Here is a 21654-nt window from a genome sequence, read left to right on the forward strand (position 1 = left end):
AAAACAGACACAGTTAACTGACAATTATCACAAATAGATTGAGGTAAAGTTGGCAGTTCCATGCATTCAGTCGCAAACTGATAAAAGTCCTGATGCACCAAAGTCACTTTGAAGACGGCATCTGACTGCGATAGTTGGAGAGCTGGTCCTGGTCTTGAATGCATCAATTTCAAAGGTAAACCACGTGCACAGCACATCATCTCAGTTGGTTTGGTCATGCAGTGGTTTAAAACCTCTGTTTCCCCACATGTAACTACACCACAAGTCATCTATCTGAAGATACCATAAAGAAAAAAAGACTGAAAATATATAATAATAAAAAGATCCCGTACAACCCACACAGCCCCAATCGTCTTCTCCCTTCGATGTTCCCACTTTGCAAATCTTTTACAAAAAATATCTTGTATTGTCTAAATGTAATAGCAGCTGTGTTAATAGCGACAGTTTCCTTGTCATTTGGAACATTTACAGGCTTAATTGATGCTTTGAGAAGTAAAAGAGTGAGAAGAGAGCACCATTATACCATGTGTCAAAGTTTACATCTTAAAATATGGTTTTTCCTCAGTGCAGTCAAGCTAATAAAAGAGCTTCTTTTGATGTCTTGGCACATTAAGAGTGCGTCATCATTCAGTCTTGCGCTGCTTGGTCGACACAGTTTTTATACTCCATTAACATTTGACCCACTTATGTGTAATAATTGCATTTATAAATTTCTTATATCTTTTTCTTTTTCTTCTTTTTTGAAGCACTGCACCCTGCTTCTTTCTTTTTTCCCCTTTTGCTTTGTCTTGGTAGACAGTGTGAGAAAAATGTTTATCTACACCCATCTGGATCCCTACTCTCTCGACCGACTGCTCATCTGTGATAACATGAGCTCCATGCCCTCCGAACATAATAACCTAATAGTCCGTGCTGCTTCTGTCACTTTGTCTTACAGAGCAGGACCGGGGAGAGGGACTGATTCAGACAGTGTGAGAGAGCGATACAGTAGATAGATAAAGACGAGAGGAAATAACTTTCCCTTTTTCCCCTCCGTTATTTACAGTTGTGGAGGGGTGGGTGTGTGTGCCTGGATTGCAAAGCTGCTTAGTGGTATGATTCAGTTTGGGGATTTGAATCTGCTCTCACCCCCACTTCAAGCACTAGAGTGGAGGCGGACAAAGGGTGAGATAGAGGGGGAGTGTGTGCATGTGCACGAGAGTGAGGAACGGCGTAGGAGACGCTCAATCTGGTATAGCTCCATGTGAAAATGACCTACTTCCTGTCAGCTCGCTCTCAAATGGATTGCTGTTTTCTGATGTGTGGAAGAGTGGGGGAGATTTTTCTCTGTGGGGTCTGAGGGGGGTAAGGGGGTGGAAGAGTTTGGCGTGGAACGGTTAAATGAAGTAAATAAGTAGGTGGCTCTGGGGACCTTAAGGGTAGGATAAAATAAATGTCATGTTAGTGAAATTCTGCATGCATGCATGCATGGCGAGCATAGTGTGTGCTCACCTGTGCATACATTGTCTGTTGGCTCATGCTATAAAACATGTGATGTGCTGCTCTCTCTCTGCTGTGTTAATTACCCCAAAGACGGCTCGATGAGAGTTGACTATCAAAAAGCCAATATTTGAGGGGACAGGCCTCGCCAGATGCTCAGTGGTCGTGTGTGTGTCTGTGTGCCATCCCGCATATCCGACACACACACAGAGGGTTGTTTATGGACGTCATCTGCTTTTCAGCAGGAAAGTTTCTGTGGTTTTAATTTGGTTTTAAAGGAAATTCTCATGAGAACCACGAAAGCCTCATATCGTCTAAACCTGCTCTTTGATTTAGATACATCTATACTTTAGTAATTAATGTATAAAATCACAAACTATATAACACACTAACAGGATGCACATGATAATATAGATAAAGAACCTACATTTCATACTGTTTTATATACTTAAGCAGTTCCTAATAATATTTTATTAAAAAAAGTAGTGCACAAGTCTCAAGCCACCCCGCATTACTTCGTATTTTTCTTCCAAGGAGCCTGACTTTCTTCTAAATATTAAATAAGTTGTCTTGAGCAACAGTCTTTCTGAAGGTTTTTCAAAACATTTTCTTTGGACATTGGCCACTTGTTCACTCATTTTCAATCCAGTCCTTGTACCTGACAATTTTCAGAGGAATGTTTTTTTGTTTGTCTGTTTTTTGCACTGATACCGACCTGCTGTACCTTAATTCAAGCATGAAAAAGGGATGAATCAGTGTTGTGTCTACACTTATCACTTAGCAAAGAAACTATTTTAAATTGTACCTTTAGATCTTTAGCTTTTCTTTTTTCTATGAAAAAAATCAAAGGTAACACAGTTTTACAGAACAAATGTAGTTTTTGTTCCAACAAGGTGATTTAAAAAGACCAGCTGATAACTTTACATATGTTGGAATGGTGTGCAGTGTGTCCTTAAAAAGTTTGAGGAAACTAGACAAGTGGGAAACAAATGAAGAACTGGCAGAAAAGCTATGTAGAGTAGATGAACAGTACCCAAGATTGATGTCCTTAAGAAACAAGAGCAAATCCACCAAAGACCTGACATAGAACCTGAGAGATGCATCTGGGCCCGTGAGTTCATCCATCTACTGTTTAACGGAGCCTAATCAGCAATGGTCTCAGTGGAAGGGCGGCTGGCAAGAAACCAGAAGGAAAAGAAACGGGGAGGAAAGGCTGAGGTATGCCAAATTACACGAGAACTAGACTAAAAATTACTGGTACATCTGATGGAGTGATGAATCCAAATTTAAAGTTTGTGTTTCAAATGGTCAGCAAAATATTTGGAGGAGCTCAGAAGAGAGATAGAAAATAAGTGTCCACAGCCTCCTCAGAGTCCAGACCTCTACATTACCGAAGCAGTGTGGGACCATTTTGAGAGAGAGCAGAGAAAACGTCCAAAGAAGAGCTTTGAAGGTCCTTCAAGAGGCCTGGAGAACTATTCCTGTAGACTACTTAAAGACAGTCCAAGAAAGTTTGCATAAGAGATTTCAGAGCTGTGCGTTGAATCTTCGCTCCTCAGTATTGCTATAAAGTAATAATGACACCACTGATATTTAGATTGGTAGTCTTTAAGAGTCTATAGTATTTCACTATGACATCCTGAGTACAAAAAATGAAAGCTTGATTGCAAGACCAAGTGGTTTTTGTTTTCCCAAAAAGGCTTTTGGAAGCTGAAATGATGGACTGTGGAACGCTTGAAGAAACTGGAAACTTTACCCTGCTCCATTTGTTATGAGAGGTTGGAGAGACAGAAATGAAAGCAAAGCAAGCATGGATGTTGGCAGGGCATTCACTTTATTGAGAGACTTCTGGGACATTTTGAAATGCGTGGAAATCACCTGTTAAAAACTAATCTGACCATGTGACTTTGTGTGAGCTCCAGCAAAGACTTTTCACCAGTTAATAAATCTGTAATCAGGGATCAGAATTGGACCAAATTTAATCTTCATATTTAGGAAGGAAATTTGTGAATAATCCAAGGTTCAACAGCACACCCACCTGCAGGATAACATAAAATATGCAAGAGTAGAAAAGGCCACAAAAAAAAATATCTGTGGAACTTCCCGGCACACTCCTTCCCAGTCTCTTTGCTGCATTTAATCCCGGCTTTCAAAATGAAGTGGCAATTCAGTCTGTTAGTGTATTAATTTGGGTCATGAGTAATGTCTCTGGGATGGATTCATCGAACAGGTATGCGCTGTCAAAGCTTAATCCCCGTGACTCTGTCTGGCTGGTCGGAAGCTGAATTAAATTAATCCACCGTCATAACCCTGCCCCTCTCTATCACTCACATGCTATTTCATTTTCCCTGCACGCTGTGTTTTCCAGTGCCCGAGGACCTGTCTTTAGAGGAAAGAGATGAGCTGTCAAACATACGGCGTAGGAAAAAAGAGCTTCTGGATGATATTGAAGTGAGTAACAGTGGAATCAATGTTATTTGAGTAATCTGATCAAACACTTCTAAATGAATGATTCGGAGCAAGCCTCAAACTAATAAACACGGTTGTTGATGTGCATTGCATGTCTGAAAAGTCCTCTGGTGCAGTGCAGAACAATGAACCTTATTTCATTTGTTTTCAGATCTTATATTGTTACATTTACTTATATTAGTTTGCTGTTGCCTTTTGTCACGAAATGACATATGTCTTCGTCATATTAATAAGCAAGCCTTTCACTATTATATATATTTAACTAATAAAATCATAGACTGTGTTTGCAGATCATTCAAGAGCTGCACTGTGTTGTCTCAGGAGCTATAAACTTGACTTTATGAAACAAGCGACTCTGTCCTTCGATTTCAGCGGCTGAAGTTTGAGATTGCAGAGGTAATGACTGAGATCGAGCAGCTAACCTGCGTGGGGGAGAGGTGAGTTTTGATGGTTTTTCTTTTCATTTTTTTTTTTACATGTTGTGTGATTATTTTCATTATGAATTGTGTCCTTATGATAGCATTTTCTTGGCTCTTAGTTTTGTCTGTAAGCTGTCGTTGAATAGGCAATAAAATCTAAAAGTAAATAATAATAATGCTCATTGGTGTTTTTATAGGACCAAGATAACATGAAGTTTTACTTTTTTTTTTTTTTTTTTCTTTACATAAATTCATGTAAAAAGTATTAATTTTAAATTATATCAAATGGACTAAAGAAGTAAAAAGCGAACATTTAAATAGCTGGTACCAGCAGTTCCTCAAATGCTAAATTAAGCTTCAGTCACACAGTCATAGAAACTGGTCGGTGCCCCCGATTGCTAAGGAAATGTGTATATCCTGAATAGTTGTTGAGTGGTTGCTAGCTGATGCTAGGTGAAATCTGTTGCAGGTTTTTGGTGCTCCACCAAAAACCTCTTTGTGATTGCTTTGTTTATGAGCAGATTGCCGCGTCCCTCTGTAGTTTACATGGAAATCGCCAACTTGTCTGCAAACACTCAGTTTACTCTCCGAGCGATTGTGAAGCTGTGAAACTGGAAAAACTGAAACATTCACCTTCAAAGTTGTGCCTTAGTTAACCAAGTTAACCAACGTATTTCATCAACCAGTAGCAGAATGCACTCTTTTCCCCAGTGACCAGTGGTCCCTAGATGGTCACTAATTGGTCTCTAGGCCTTAATTAGCAGGATAGCTAATAGTGTTGGAGATTTAAATGAAGTCAAGTCAAAAAGTAGTAGTGTTGCATGTTTGGATGGCTTCAATGAACCGCCAAGAGATCAGCTCATTAGTTTTTGTTTGCTTTGGCTCTGCTACTCTTTTAACAGTTACCTTTGCAGTGAGACTCACACCTGTCAGTTTGTGTGTGTGTGTGTTAACATGTTAATACCCCATTGTTTGAGGAGAAAAGCAGGACAGTCTCTCGACTTAACATTAACCAAACAGTCTGCATTTGATTGGTTGCTGAGGTGGGGCGAGGTCGTGTCAGGCTGTTGTGTGTCTCAGGCGCAGCTGGCAAAGGGGCTCCAGCTTTTTTTGGGCATACGTAAGGTTTAGGGAGCGTTCAAAGACACGCAAAGGTGGAGATTTCCCCGAGGAGTGAGAGCAAAAAGTGTTTCGAGCATTGATATGGGACAATCTACGTCCAGTTAGCTAAGATGAATTAAAGAAAAGGGACAAGATGCACTCAAGTGAGCAGTAACAGCTGATGCACAATCACATGTTGCGAACGAAATTCAAGTTTTCTCAGTTTAATCCAAATGTAAACTCAGCCTTTACTTGACTGAGTGGTTGGTAAACACAGTTGTGACAGGCCCTGAATAAACTCGACACAAAGTGACCTATTAAACACACGCAGCAGCCGGGGAGCAAAATTGGACTCGGCTGTCATGTGAAGGATGTTTTCTGGGTTTTTTATTCTTTTGGTTTCTGTCACAGCAAAACCACACAAAGAAACAAGCAGATCGCCATGGGAAGGAAAAAGTTCAACATGGACCCAAAGAAGGTCAGAGGAGATCCACAGCTCTGGAGTTTAAATTTAAATCATTCATTGAGTAAAATACCTATTTATACTGCGCTTGCTCTCTCTTTAAAAACAGGGAATCCAGTTTCTTTTGGAGAATGATCTTCTCCAGAACACCCCAGAGGACATTGCACAGTTCCTCTACAAAGGAGAAGGGCTCAACAAAACAGTCATCGGGGACTATTTAGGGGAACGGTGAGCTCTCCAGTTTTCTCTCTGTTTTCCTTCCACCTTTCTTTTTCCTCTCCCCACATCCTTGTGAGATGTGCACTGCACGTGCTCAGACATCAGTGATAGAGCCCTGGGAAATTGGTGGTCTGGATTTATGGAGCACAATAGTGCCAGGAGACCGTGCCGCTGAAAGAGGGGGAAAAAAGTGTAGGGGACATGTGGTTCTTATCGAAGGGAAGTCAATGGGGATAGGATGTCAAAACAACAGGGGACATCACGCTGCCTGTCTCAGCCGGCACAGTGGCTCTCTGTCTGAGAGTGCCACTGTGACGTGGCTGCAGGACTTTGCTTTCCACCTTCAGTCACTGAGCATAGGAGTTCATCACTTCTTCTGCTTTTGTTTAAGCTGAACTACTCATCACATGTGTTTTTTTTTCTCCCCACCACCCCAGGGATGACTTCAACATTAAGGTCCTCCAGGCGTTTGTGGAGCTTCACGAGTTTGCTGACCTCAACCTCGTTCAAGCCTTAAGGTACTTAACAACTCATATTAGGAAGAAAGAATTAAAGCAGGCGACGGTGAGTGGGTACTACAGTGCAGATTGTAAAGTTTGTGAAGGGCAGGCATGTTTTCAAGTATAAAAAAAAACAGCCAAAACAACATACGGGAGTTTGCAGCACAATAAGATGGTGTTTTACAAGTTTTATTGTTGCTTTGGTACTTTTCTTTTGCAAAGTAAACACCAGGCGTGCACCGAGTTTTACAGACCAAACTGAAAGAAATCCGCCTTGGCTTCACTTCACATATTTGGTTTTCCCATTGTAAACTGTTGAAATATGACATTATATCACGGCTGTAAAAAATCTTGGCCTGACTGAAATTGTTCCCACACTTGAGCCAACAGACTGTTTGCAGGGAAGGTGGGGGTGGGGGGAGCGGTGTATCTGTCAGAGACCTTTCCCGGGATGCACCAATTGGCATTATAAAAATAATATTAGAGCAATTAGGCTAGCTGATCATTTCTTTTTTAGATGGTTTGGCCATGTTGTCGTTTGTGATGTGATTTGCAAATTTGTAAGTTGGTCAGGTTGTTGTTGAATTCGCAAAACACTTTTCATATGGGATTGGATATTGCTGAGATGTTATTGATGTAGTGCTTTTCTCTAAATTGCCAATAAGAATCAAGTTGGAGGAGAGCATAACGACCAACCATGCAAAGCGGTCCACAAGGAGACCGCTGCTCTGCACATCCAAGCAAAAACTGATCCAGGTTTAAGCTCAGATGAGGCCTCTGCTTTGTCACACTTGTTGCACTAGCACTGTAGCTGTGACGAGATCAAGTGGAGGCACAACGATGCTACTTTTGATCTCTTGTTATGTGCGGGCACTGTCACACGTATATTCATTGTTACCTACTTTGGAATCACATATAATTAACTAATTGGCAAATTCTGGGACAAAACGTATTTTACACGTTATATTTTTATGCTGATTTACATTAACATGTGTTGTCACCATTAAATAAATATTTTTTTCATGCGACTGATAACAGAGGAGCCGGTGTGCACACCTCTTATATGTCAACAATGTGTCATGCAAACCTGCGCATCAAGTTAGGTGATCAGTGTATCAGATTCCTGCCTAAAGCTGTGTTCAAAGTGCTAAAAAATAGAGTATTTTCCCATGCACAGCTTTAAAAGTTTGCCCTAACTTCTAGTTGTTTGGTTTGTCTGGTGTCCCATGAAAGACAAGAGTGTTCTTTGTGCTGTTTTTTTTTTTTTTTTTTTTTTTTTTTTGCAGAAATATCAAAATCTAATCTAACACTAGAAAAACAAAACTGCCTGTTGGCAAAGACGTCTTCATTTATGCCATAAATACACCCTCCTAATATAAAGAAATGTCTGTGCCGTGTAATACTGTTTTGTAATTCACAGGGAAAAACACAGATACTGTTACAAACATCAATATTTCATGACACATCATTACATTTTTCCTCTCGCTCTCTGCTGTTGCAGGCAGTTTCTGTGGAGCTTCAGACTTCCCGGCGAAGCCCAGAAGATTGATCGTATGATGGAGGCTTTTGCCTCCAGGTACTGCCAATGCAATCCCGGCGTCTTCCAGTCCACAGGTACCACACACACGTACACACATACACACACGTTTGCACCGCAGCAGATATATGAGTCAGACTCAGCCAGACAGTCCAGGACGGATAACATGCTCTGCCCACCAGACCACCCGGATTCAAATCAATGCCTCTGTCTGTCTGTCGTCTCTCACCGGACAGCTGGACCTGTATAAATCTTTACCTTGTGGCTACATGCGGAGATTTCACGACTGCGTAGGGGTGCAGCTTCAGAATATTTGTTCATTATTTCAGCCTCTCTGTGAACTTGAGTGGACCTGAAGTCCAATTACAGTTTTCCACTGAAGTTGGCAAGTTGCTCATTACCTGTGTGATCAGCATTCGTGTCTCCAGCAGTGATAATGAAATTGATCACCGGTCAATAGCGGTCATTAGCGCCGTCTTGGCTTGTTGCACATAGCCTTCCTGCTCACGTGTTAGTGTTAAGGAGGATGCAGGTGACGGCTCGGGTTGTGAATATTGATGTGGTGCAGTGGTGACACACCCAGACTTGGTTATTGGTCATCCCTCAAGAGTGGTGCACAGTGGGTTATAAATTACATGCAGAGGATGTTGTCTGGGGCTCTTAGTGTGTGGATGGATGAAACCGAGTCGTAAGAGCAGGAACACACTGTGTCAGAAGATGGGCTTTTCTGTTGATTAAATTCTCCATTTTATCAGGTTTTCCTTCAATCTGTGGTGTGAAAATGTGCTACAAGATGTTTCTAATTCCCTTTTATGGCAAATAAGTTGAATGGCCTACTATTTTTATCACATCCACACTAATCTATAACCTCCACACACACATGTGGAGTGTGCATGTGCTGTATTTGGTTGTTTCTCTGTGACACTGTGTGTAATTACCTCCACAGACACATGCTACGTTCTATCTTTTGCCATTATCATGCTGAACACCAGCCTGCATAATCCCAACGTCAGAGACAAGCCCCCAGTGGAGCGCTTCATCTCCATGAACAGAGGAATCAATGAAGGGGGAGATCTCCCAGAGGAGCTACTCAGGGTGAGAGCTTTGACTTGATTACTTCGTCAGGTTTGATGAATTTATCCTATGTGGTATGCATTTGAAACACTATGGAGGTAAAAGTGGAGGGATTAAATTAAATGTTTGGGGTTTTCTCAATGTGGCAGACAAAAAGGAAACTTATAGGTTCTCTTATAGGTCTCCTCTGTGAAAAGCAGAGAGTCATGCCTCCCTAATTGAGACATTGCAGCTCAGGATAATGATGAACTTTAATAAGAAAAAGACGAAAAACAAGTCGATCGACTCGCATGCGAGAGGCTGTCGTGTCTGCCAAAGTGCTCCTTCAGTACAAAAAGGAACCTTGTTAAAAAATCTTCGCGTTCCCAGAGTCACTGATGTATGAATCTTTGTCTTTGTCTGAAAATTGATTTCTCAGTGTCACGTTTAATGCACCGGTAGTTGAAGGCTTGAATGTTTTTGCACGTGAGTTAGAAGTGTGTGTGTGTGTGTGTGTTTTCATCTAAGCGTAAACGTTTTTCTGCTTTTTCTTTCTCTGTGCAGAATCTATACGACAGCATCAAGAGCGAACCCTTTAAGATCCCCGAGGACGACGGGAACGACCTGACGCACACGTTCTTCAACCCAGACAGAGAAGGCTGGCTGCTTAAATTAGGTTAGTCTGAGTCTCACGCGCTCAGGTTCTGGGGGAATGCAAAACATCCGGCTTGACTTTATTTAGGAACTCCTACTTTCTTTCTTTTTTGGTCTGCGACTATAGAATTAGACTCATGAGAACTTAAACTGCGTGGTAACTGTTGCTCGTGCACTCTCCTTTGATCGTAAAACATTAACTGAAAGATAGATAAAACTTTGCAAACACACCCATATGATAAAAATAGAACAGCAAACATTCAACTTTTATATACAAGTCGTGTATCTTACAGTTTATACATGGGAGTGTATTCATGATCCATTTCATTGAAGGTCTGGTCGCGTTTGTGAACAGAGCAAACAGTGCATATAAAATATGCATGCATGTCATTCTGTCTGTAAACATGAAAGCTCGAAAAGCTTTGAATGAATTCGGATAAAAGTGTAGGGGTGTAGAGCGGAGTCATCCACCGAGGTCTTCAAGGTCAACTTAACGACTGACAAAAAGCCTTTTAACCTAGAAACTATGATTCTTACAAGCAGTAACTTTGAGTTCTGCCACTCACAAAGCTTCAGATATAATTATAAATGTAACCAACTGTTTGTGATGTATCAGTGAATTCCTCTCTTTCTAAAAGCCAGGCTGTGGTTATTTAAAAGCCACATGATTTGAAATTATGAACTGTGAGTTATATCTCAAACATAAAAAAAAAGGGCAGTAGCTGATTTTATGTGAACCGCATACACAGGAAATTTTAAATGTGTTTTACAAGCAAAGTAAAACTAATTTTAATATATTTAAATACTTTATGGTGTGAGGGACTTTCTAATGAAAACCCCGTCATGTTGTTGTTTATTAAAACTACAAAAAAAGATGTATGACAAATTATAGCCCGCTTAAAAGAAAAATAATAAAACATCATCATCCTAAGGTGAGAAACCCACATGTACAGCCATGCAGATGCAGATTCTCAATTAGCTCTGTATAAACATAGTTTAGAAATGATACGTACATTGTTTATTAGCCTGGACTCCTCTTATTGTGTGAGGAAGAAAAAAACATCTCAATCATTTGAAGTGTGTGTGTGTACATATGTATGTTTACATATCTTTGTGGGGACTAAAAATTGGAAGTTTACCATACTTGTGGGGACCAACAGCTGTGTGGGGACAAAATGCCGTCACCACAAGTTTGAAGTCATTTTTGAGATTCAAATTGTGGTTTTAGTGTCAGGGTTACAATTAGGTTATGGTTATGGCTAGGCTAAGGGTTAGGGTTAGGCATTCAATTTTAATGGTGATGGTTAGGGTAAGCAGCTAGGGAAAGCATTATGTCAATTAGATATCCCCACAAAGCTATGAAAACAAGACTGTGTGTGTGTGTGTGTGTGTGTGTGTGGTGTGTGTGTGTGTGTGTGTGTAGTGTGTGTCTGTGTGTGTGCCAGGTGTGTGTGTGTGTGCCAGGTGTGTGTGCCAGGTGTGTATTCGTCTCCAATGAGGTCATGCATTTATAAATCTTGCTTTTACTCTGCTTGAAGTTGGCTCCCCTCTGATCCCATGTGTTTCTGATTTGAACTTCGCTCCATCACTTGCCAGGTACTCCAGCAGTCCTCACATACATAACAGCTTATAATTTACTGTATGGCGGTGATTTATTATTGGACATAATACCTGTTTATTAGCCCACATATTGTTGGTTTAAAGAGCAAAGTCACTGCAGGTGGTTGGTTTTTACTACAGTGTTTACACACACGCACACACACCTGGCTTTGACCTGCACATTCTTTAAACTCTGTGTAACGTCTCTGTAGCCTCATCAAGCTAGTGCGTATGAATGTAAATAGCCCCATTGTGGCTCACAGACCTAACATGATTACATTCTTGCACGGTTCCTCCCTGGAGCAGTTTCCCCCGCAACCAGTTCTCACTGTAATATTTCTAATTTAACTCTCTAAAGATAAACCCTGGAGGATACGGAGGAATAAGGCCTTTTTTTAGCAAATGTCTCTCTGCGCTCGGCGGAAATTTGGCCGTGCTAATTCAATAGCCAGGGTCTATTGAAATGTAAGGAAACGCAGAGCTTTTTATAGCTGTCTGTGACCCATGTAGGCTTCTGTGAGGGGACCATGAAAACAGGAAGGAAATGCTGCAGTAAAAGTCATGCTTAGGAATTAATAACACATAGTTTTGGATGTAGTTTGCATAAATGAACACGTGAGGTGGCGAACTTGCTCTGGGGTGTCGTGTACGATACGTGCGTGTATTTGCGTGAGTGTTTTCACCTCCAGGGGTGCTTTACGTGCCAAGTTAGGTTCACATCAAGTTTGCTCTCCTCTCCTGAGAGCCAATGAGGTTTTATCCTGTTGCCTTAAAAAATGAATGGGCAACGGCAGTAATAATTTATCAGTTGCTCGAGTCATCAGTTAACTAAGCCTGAAGTTGGGCGAGATTGTGCTGGTAGCCTGCAATCTCACACAAGGCAGCTTGCCTGCATGTCTCAAAAGTCAAAGCCAACAGTTTTCAGTTGTCAGTGATTTACAGTTAAGCTTCCTGTGGCACAGCTGTAGCAGCACAGAGCATTTGAAGAGGCACAGCCCGAAATATCTTGCATATGCAGCCAAACAGGGTCTTCTATTTAAAAATGAATATTTTTAACTCTATATAGTCTGTTGTTACGAGAATCGATTTCTACAAACAGCCCAGGTACAGAAATCTACAACAGCCCTGAGCATACACAAAGTGCACATACAGTGAAATGTCTGTGTTGGGTCTCGCGGGTTCACCAGTTCATGGTAGTCTTAGGTTCTTCAAGGGAACTGGACTTCCTTTTAGGTTCTTGAAGATGTTTCACCTCACATGCAAAAGGCTTCTTCAGTTCTAAAAGATAAAGGGTATCAACTCGTCACTCTGGTCCATCAGCTGGTAACGCTGATAGGGAGTAACGGATATTTAACCTCTGGCAATGGGACATGGACTGGTAGATGACCTGCTCTACCTCTGTCACCATGTGTCTACCAGTCATGACTCGCATGACAGTGTAGTGTCAGGACCACCTCCAGTATTTTCGACTCACCTTTAGCTTTTAGAATGAAGAAGCTTATCTTCATTCTGCTGAAACATCTTCAAGAAACTAAAAAGACGTCCGTTTGTCTGTTAGCTCAGGCCACAGCGTCACAGAAAACTGAATGGAAATCACAGGAAACCCACTAAGTGAATTTTCAAAGGCATGTGAAATATTGTATGTGTTTAATAATGACATTTTGGAAATGATCAGCCACAGGAAATTGAATTACATTTACTAATGAGTTAATGCTTAAAGTCAATAACTGGTTTGGGCCGCTTTGATTTCTTACATTTCCAAGAGTAATCTCTCTCTCTTGCTTGCAGGCAAGTAGTTCAACCATATCTACCTATGTTTGCTTTTGTCATTTTAAAGCGCATAAGGAAACACAGCGGATGCTGGTTGGCTTCATTAATGACCATCACTTCCCTGCTCTTTTTCCTGAGGGCAGACAGCCAGTCTGTCACTGCGGCCTTTGTGTCACTTCCTGTCTCCTCTCTTCTTTTTCCTGTCAGGGGGCAGAGTGAAAACCTGGAAGAGAAGGTGGTTCATTCTGACGGACAACTGCCTCTACTACTTTGAATACACAACTGTGAGTCTCACACCAACATGTTGTTTTTTATTTTATTAACTAAAGGCATCTCTGCCGCTGTGCGTGTATGCTTGTGTCATCGCAGAGCCGAGCATTTCATTTTTATCCTCAGAAGTCTGTATGAAATCCACCCTGAGTCTACAGCCTCCTTGTTAATTATAACAAGCAGTTTATTCCATAGCACCAGAAAAACGATGAGGATTAACAATTCAAGTTTTCTACACTGCTGTTACGGTTATGGATTTCAGCAGGGAGCTCTTCATGTAAACTCTACAAACCAAACATAACTGAATATGTTGCACTGTCTTCACACCGTTTATTGGTAGTTTGATATAAAAAGCGGCCTCTGAGTCAACATTTGGTTTGTGACCACCTGTTCTTAAGTCTCAGTTTAAGGGTGTTTTCTCTCCCTTTCAGTCAATTTAAAATGAACAAAAAAGAAAACACAGAGACTCTTTGGAAAAGGTGTCGCCTTCCAAATGGACTTCGGAGTGGTTTGTTTACGGAGAGATCCGACCCAACTAAAAGCTACACACTGCAATTTTGAGCTGAACACTTTCCTGTAGCCAGGTATGCTTTGCATTGTGAGAGATGTGCAGAGTACACAGAGTGTAAGTATACTCTTGGCCCAGTCTTATTTGGCCATTAATGGGCTGAAGGTTCCTACATTTCAGTCCACCTGGGAGTTCACGTCTCTGTGTCAAAGGACATCAAACCACAGGAAAAGGCCACAAGTTTACAAACTCATGAACTGATTTGGACCACAGGCTGAAAAGTTTTTTGGTTCGGAAAAGAAAATCAAGTCATCTGGTTGTGTCTAAGAATCTATATTTATTATTGATTCTCACTGAGGAAACAGAGACTTTAGGGGCCTCTAAAAACCCTCCTACTATCCAAATCCTTGGAACTATCTTCCATGAAGGGTGATGCTATTTTCTGAGAATTTATTGGTCAGTTGGTGGCAATTTCACACCTGTTGCTAATCTCCGGTTCCAAAGAACAAGAACTGAACCACCTTTGCGGTGCTAAAAACCCAGGGTTAACTCTGAAGTTAACTGGAAGAGACCAAATGCTGCTTCATAGTACAGGTCTCAAAGTAATAGGACCTAGTTCAGCTTTTAAGCCGGCGAGGCGTGATTGCAGATTCCATGCCAGTGCGTCCACCCCCCTGCAGCAGCACCACAGACCACGTCACAATGTGAAAATTGTGATTTTTTTTTTTTCTTTTTTTAAATTCAAAATCTATTTAATTGAACTAAACTTATGGTAAAACAAGAACAGCTATGTAGGTAATCATAAACAAAGCAAGCAAAAAGGGGAGAAAAGAGAAAATGTTACCACTTCAAAGCTCTTATATAGCAGTCAAAGAAGGGATTAGTGGTACGCCACCTCGCTGGACCCGCCTACTACACAAGACCAGGAAAAAATACCTCCATCTTTCTTAGGAGCCAGAAGTGACCATATTTGGACAAGAGTGTGGATGACTAATCAGCATATGTGCACGATTTTTCAGCCATAGACTGTATGCATGTATGGCACAGATATGCATACAGTTAGCACAGATTAGTTCTGCTAATCAGCGCTAAGTAACATAGAATAAAAGACTTCTTGGACACGATGTTATGTGCATAGCAAGCCACATTTATTTATCAAATAATTTAATTAAAATTAAAAAAGGCACCAGCACCAGAAACACGGTCTAAAGATCCCGCTTAAAAAGAAGCCTATGAAGTCTAGCATATGTCACTAAAAGTGGCCATACCCCCAGCAATGTGTCACACTACAGTTACAATGAAGAGGAAATGCAGTGCTGTACAGAATCAAACCACCAAACTATGAACATGCTTGTTTCTGCTATGAAATGTGTCGTTTAAGCATTTTAAGACCCTGAAGTTGCCCTTCTAGGAACTGAAGTTCTGGCAATTCTGCATTGGGATTAATTTTTTGACTTTGTCCTTGTGCATAACTAATGTAGTTTTAACATGGTTTGTCACCTTTCTGTATTAGTTTCTGCACAAAGCTGCAATAAGCTACTAAAGTTACTGGGTCATAGAAAAGAAAGAAAACTCCAGTGTGTAATTATCGCATACTTGTCTTGTGGCCACAGTGGATGAAATGTTGCAGACTGTTTTAATTGTCATATGTGCTCAGGTTGGCATGGGTTACTATTAAATCAGTGTCCCTTGCTATAAAAATTAGCCAATAGTGCTTGAAGATTTCCACCAGGGCATTTGTTTCTTTGCTGCCACATCAGCACTGTCCTCTTTGCTGTAGTATTATCCTTCAGGACACTATCATTATGTCCCGTCCTCTGGTCAGACTGCAGCATGCACAAGTAGAGGGGGGGGGCAACAAGCTACAATCACAGTGGATTTTTCTTTTCTGTGTAAGGCTGTTCCAGTGTTTCTTTCTTATAGAAATCTCATTTTATACCAATTTTTATGATTTTTATTTTTTATTTTTGATTTCCCCTTTCTTCCCCTTGCTCCTTTTCTGGTTTCTGTTCTTTCTTTAATACTTGCTTTTTGACTTTGTTCTAAATTGCTCTTTCTATCTATCTCTGTCTAACTCTGGTTGTTTTTTCCCCTCCTCTCATGTTCCTGCTTTTGATCGCTCTCTCCTTTAGGACAAGGAGCCTCGTGGGATCATCCCACTGGAGAATCTCAGCATCAGGGAGGTGGAGGAGCCCAGGAAACCTGTGAGTGTTGCCTGATTAGAGACCTCAGCCTTTCTCCCCATGGTTACTGTGTTCACTAAATCTTCTTTTTGTTAAAATATTTCTTCGCCAAAGATAATTATCTGGCACCTGTTTTTGATGACCTTTGACCCCTCTCTGTCCCTCCTTCAGAACTGTTTTGAGCTCTACAACCCGAATCACAAGGGCCAGGTGATCAAAGCCTGTAAGACAGAGGCAGATGGGCGTGTAGTGGAGGGAAACCATGTAGTATACAGGATATCAGCACCCACGCCTGAGGAGAAGGAGGAGTGGATTAAATCCATCAAGTAAGATTCCTCGTAATAGTAATGACGGCACAAAGATCCAGTGTTAAACCAGTAATGGTTGTTGTTATGTCAGAATAAACAAATAAAAATAAAAAAAAATCTGTGAATGTGATTTCCTTGATGTTGGATTAATTTAAGGCAGAAACCAGTTTTAACCTGTTCTTTTTTATTTCAATTAAATCTAGACAACTTGAATATATGAGGTGCAGTCTTAAAGTCTTACGAAATCAAAAACCTGACTTGATTTCAGTTTAGGTGATCTCATTCAAGGTCATCTTCTTGAGCACCTTGTTATATCTCTCTCGAAGTCCTGTTCTGACCCTTATACTTCTGTGATTTCACCACGTTCAAACTTGCAAAACATCAAACACCAGCTCCGGCTGTTTGCTGTTTTCTGTTGTCTGCTATTTTTCTGCTATTTTCAAAGGCAGAGGTTTTCATTAGAAAGCTCTTTCTCTCTTGAAAGGACATGACAGCATAGTTTGGGTTTGCAAAGTTTCATCTTAAGAAACAACAAGACTTCTGGAACAATGTTCTTCAGACAGAAACACATTGCTTCGTGCCATATTTGGCAAAAACCAAACACAGCATATTAGCACAAACGCCTCATACCAGCTCTGCAGCATGGTGGTGGAGGCGTGATGATTTGGGCTTGTCTTGCAGCCACAGGACCTGGCAACCTCACAGTCATTGAGTCCATCATGACCTGCTCTGTATACCAAAGTTTTCTGCAGTCACACGAGAGAGCATCTGTCTGACAGCTTGGTGCAAATTAGGCCATGCAACCAGGCAATAGTCCAAAGCATAGCAGCATTTTTACAACAGATTGGCTGAAAAAGGAAAGAACCAAGGTGCTACAATGTGGCAGGACCTTAAGAGAGCTGTGCATTAAATAAAATGTCCACAAACCTCAATGATCTCAAGAAACGTTGCAGAGAAGAGCGGGCCAGAGTTCCTCCGCAGTGATGTGAGACGATAGAGTCCTACAGAAAACAACTGCTTCAAATGACGACTGCCAAAAACTTTCTTTTTCACGTGACTGTATTTTACTACAGTGTTTAAATTAAACAGTGAAACGAATAACAACATGTTTTATTTCCATCAGATCGTATACATTCACGCTGGCAGTGAGTATACCATCGCTTTGGCAGCTGTGATAACCTTGCTTTTAATGACCTAAATGCTGGATGTTTTGTAATCGCCTGCATAAACGGTGGTGCAATGTCAAAGAGAGTTGGCTCAGCAGAACAGAGTGCTTATATACCGTAATGTAGTGCAATCATCCACCTCCCCTCTCTATACTATCAGAGTATTCACAGGAGACATGATGGGGGATTAGACAGGGTTGAGCCAGCAAACCTATCCAACACAGGCAGCTCCAAACTAGGGGTGACGCACTCACATCTACCAAAGCTAACAAGTCACAGCTTGCACTTCACCAGAGGGGTCCGAGAGGACTCGGGGTTCTGTGGAGATAAAAGGCTTTTTATGGAAATTATGATTTGCCCCTTTTTTTAAAGTAGAGATGATTATAGAGGCAAGGCCTTATCTGCTCATCTTGAGTGTCAGGAAGTGAAGTTGGACCAAGTAGGTCAATTAAGGAAGTGAGCTGCTGTTGTATGAATTAGTGTGACACGTTTGAAGTGAAAAGTGTGTTTTAGAAAAAAAAAAAATGAAATAATTCCAGTCAATGTATCAGTTTTTAAGAAGCATTTCCAGGACTGAAAAATGGTGGAGAAGGTTTTTAGCTGTGGCAGCCGCGCTCTGATTTGATTTCTCCACAGTGGAGTTATTGTTTCACAAAATTGGGTTGTAGAACACAACAATGAGGAGTATGAAAGAGGATAGTCATCTTACACACACTCATTCTTTAGCATGTGGCGTTATAAAGGGAATCAGAGATATCCGCAGTGGGGGGTTGAGCCTCTTCTTGCTTTGTGCTGGTGCTAACAGGATTTAGCAGCCGTGAAACTGGGCTTTTTGGTAGAGCCCAAATGGCTTCCTGACTCACTTGCTGCCTTTGTAGGCTGCCTTTACTCCCCCCCCCAAACTAAGCAGAAGAGTCTATAAGCAGGACTGTTGTTTGCCCTCCTTCAGACCTATAAACCTGCAGCAAGAAGAAGAGAGCGTGTGCGACTGCATGGTTCACTACGTTCTTGGCCGGGTTCTGAAGGAAGGAATCAGTGCAAGGTTCCAGCAAACCAGACTATCCAAAAAAAAAAAGACAACAAACAAAAAATAGGAGAGGGGTTCCCTCTTCAGAAACCATGGAAACCTAACTAGGTCACTCCACTAACTTTTTTTTTTCTTTTTCTGATCTAGTTAAAGCATGCGTTTGTATAAATGTGCCTGCATTTCCATATCAAAGATGTTTGAGACCCTCCTCTCATGTGGCCTTCTTATTTATTTCATCGCTGTCCTCTGATTGGCTTCTCTAGGGCAAGCATTAGCAGAGATCCTTTCTACGACATGCTGGCCACCAGGAAGAGACGCATCGCCAACAAGAAATGAAGAGGGACAATCAAGTGAACCTCCAAACCCCCTCCATCTTTATCTCCTTAAGTTCATGCATTCATAAACCACACACACTGCAAAGCTGGACTGAAGAGCACAGAGCTGACTTCAACCCCGAAGGCAGACTTTGGTTTCTTTCCTGGACTCTCCACAAGTTGTATGCACTTGCTGGGGAGACATCACACACTTGCTGGGGAGAAAGCAGCGCTCCAGCCAGTTTGTTTCTCCTCCATCTCATATACACCCCCCCTACCTCCCCAGTCATGCTTATAAGATGTTTATAGGTTTCCCTAAAGCCCAACTGCCATGTTTCAGGTGCACATGCATGCATGTGGGTTATTGTAGACCAATATGTTTGTATTTGTGTGTATGCAGCAGTGTGCATGCTATCGGTGCATACCGCATCTACAGTATGGGTGCATAAGTGATGCAAGTGTTCCCTCCATTGTGCTTTATGAAAAAAGTTGTTATTCAGAATCAGTTCAGATGTGTGGTCATTGACACGGTGCGCAAAATGTAAGGGTGACTGCTGGAGAAGGGGGGAGGTGGGATGAGGGGATGGACGGACACGTTTGGGACGTGGTTATGACCGCAGTGCAACCTCACCTGGACCACGTCGTCATCTCACTCTGGTGCTGAATTCTTCTCTCAAGGTGCCACGGCTGAAGAGTAACCTCAGAGGACATCAACAACAACAACAAACAGATGGCTTAGATTTAGGTTCTTTACAGTCAGCTGGACTGATTTCATTTATCTGTGTGGAGCAGAGAATTTTGTAACGTGCATCCTTTCTTACTTTAGTTGAGTAGCAGTGGCGCTTTTGCTAAAGCTTCAAATTCAACTCGCTTTGTGGACTTAAAGTTGCAATCCTTAAGATTTCAGCACCTCTGGTTTGACTGTATCCTGTCACACATTTTGAACATCTGCTCCCTTACGAGGGGCCGCCAGAGCAGGTAGCTCCCACACGTTTGCGCCTCCTCTGCAGATCGACCCAAGCATCTTCAGCTCGAGAAGTGAATGTTTGAACTACAGCACTGTCTGCTGTTTACAGTGTTTTGACTTTGATTACAACTAGACTTTTTCACACCTTTCCTCACCTTTAATCGAATTATTTTTTAAAAATAGCAAATATACTATTTAAATAATTTACATATGTAATATGGGGTAACCCATTTCCATCAACCTCAATCTTAGTGAGAAATATATTATGTACCTATGACTGCTTCACAATAAAAGCCCTCTTTTTAAATGCTTTTAACGTGAAACAGTAGCAGGATAACATTTGTTGGCAACTGTCAAACCAGGATCTCATTTCATTGACATCTTAAGGATTAGAACTTTCAGAGCGCTTTCATTTGAGAAAGTCTATCTACTGAGTGGGTTTTATTTTTGGCTGTGCAGAAGCCCAGTTAGGTACCAGTCCAATTAAGCTTCTTTTTTTCCTTTCCCTTATCTATGGCCTATGTGAGTGAAGGTCGGTGTGTTGTCGTGATCCTGTTTGCATTTGGTTCGTACTCCTAAAGATCCTTGCTTGCCTTTGTGTTTCTTCTCTTCGAACATTTCTATATCTAATAACCAGCTATCATTTTTGTATTTATTTTCATTTGTGAAGTGGTTTAATACTACCTGTAAATGTTCAGCAGTGTATGCCTAAGTTATGTTTGTATATACAATGTATAGCTTTCTGGTCTCTTTGTTGTAGTATGCACAAACTCTGTGTGTAACCATGTTTGAGCCGACTGGCAGTTTGCATCAGCTGAAGTTTGAGGTCTTCTTTGCAAAAGCCTTAAACATAATCATTATAAAATATATGGGGATGATGAATATTGGATAAATAACTGTGACAACGCCGTTAAAAAGCCATGACTGAGTGAGAAAGGTGGTTGTATTTATGATGATGATGATGATGATTATGGTGAATATGATGATGATTATACTAAAGTAATATCGGTGATGGTGATTATATAATTGATGATGATGTCAAAAACACCAGTAGTTTTCTATATAATTGTAAAATACAGTGAAAGCCTTGTGGTCAGGGCATGATATTATCTTCTACTGCCCTGTGTGGGCTTATAGTTACATTAACTTTTATATTCTCTGTAAAAGCTATTGGTCACGTTGTACATTACGTGTATCTACATAAAGTATACATAAAGCAGATTTGTGGTGTGTTCATTATTAATGCCGGTCCTGACCTACTTGTTCGCATAAATCATGAGCTGTTATTAATGAAGCACTCAGGCTGCTTAGAGCACGATGAGCTGTTTTTGTTTTTGTGAATGCAGAGGTCATCCTCCATGATGGGGAGCAGTGATGTATACCTGCATCCTGGCGAACACGTGGTAAATTAACAGGAAGTAGGGAAAGGTGAAGGATGACCTATTGGATTTGTGTGTTAACGTGCACAATAAGTGAAGCAATAACACCCTCTACAGGCTGTTCAGAGAAATATGCACAAAAACCTGAATCTTTAATTTTACTATTTTTCTGCTGTTCTCTCAAAGAAAAAAAATCATCAACCAAAATGAAAAGTCATACGCTTCAGTGTTTTCTGTGGTAAAACAGATACTGAAATAAATTTTTATGC

General features: G+C 41.1%; 1 protein-coding gene across 1 annotated transcript in view; it reads left to right on the forward strand.

The window, feature by feature from the left end:
* The window catches only part of LOC102303741 (cytohesin-3), a 42182-nt gene extending 20955 nt beyond the window's left edge, over positions 1 to 21227 (forward strand). The window contains exons 2-13 of the mRNA XM_005925393.3: positions 3848 to 3930; positions 4321 to 4385; positions 5880 to 5946; positions 6041 to 6159; positions 6588 to 6668; positions 8152 to 8264; positions 9134 to 9282; positions 9805 to 9916; positions 13471 to 13547; positions 16174 to 16245; positions 16396 to 16550; positions 18989 to 21227. Of these exons, the coding sequence (XP_005925455.1) occupies positions 3848 to 3930; positions 4321 to 4385; positions 5880 to 5946; positions 6041 to 6159; positions 6588 to 6668; positions 8152 to 8264; positions 9134 to 9282; positions 9805 to 9916; positions 13471 to 13547; positions 16174 to 16245; positions 16396 to 16550; positions 18989 to 19061 (1166 nt within the window). The 3' untranslated portion in view covers positions 19062 to 21227. The remainder of the gene's footprint in view (positions 1 to 3847; positions 3931 to 4320; positions 4386 to 5879; positions 5947 to 6040; positions 6160 to 6587; positions 6669 to 8151; positions 8265 to 9133; positions 9283 to 9804; positions 9917 to 13470; positions 13548 to 16173; positions 16246 to 16395; positions 16551 to 18988) is intronic.
* The last annotated feature ends 427 nt before the right edge of the window (positions 21228 to 21654 follow it).

The sequence above is a fragment of the Haplochromis burtoni genome, unplaced genomic scaffold (assembly GCF_018398535.1).
Source record: "Haplochromis burtoni strain Fernald_Lab_line unplaced genomic scaffold, NCSU_Asbu1 Contig_81, whole genome shotgun sequence".
Taxonomy (NCBI): Eukaryota; Metazoa; Chordata; class Actinopteri; order Cichliformes; family Cichlidae; genus Haplochromis; species Haplochromis burtoni.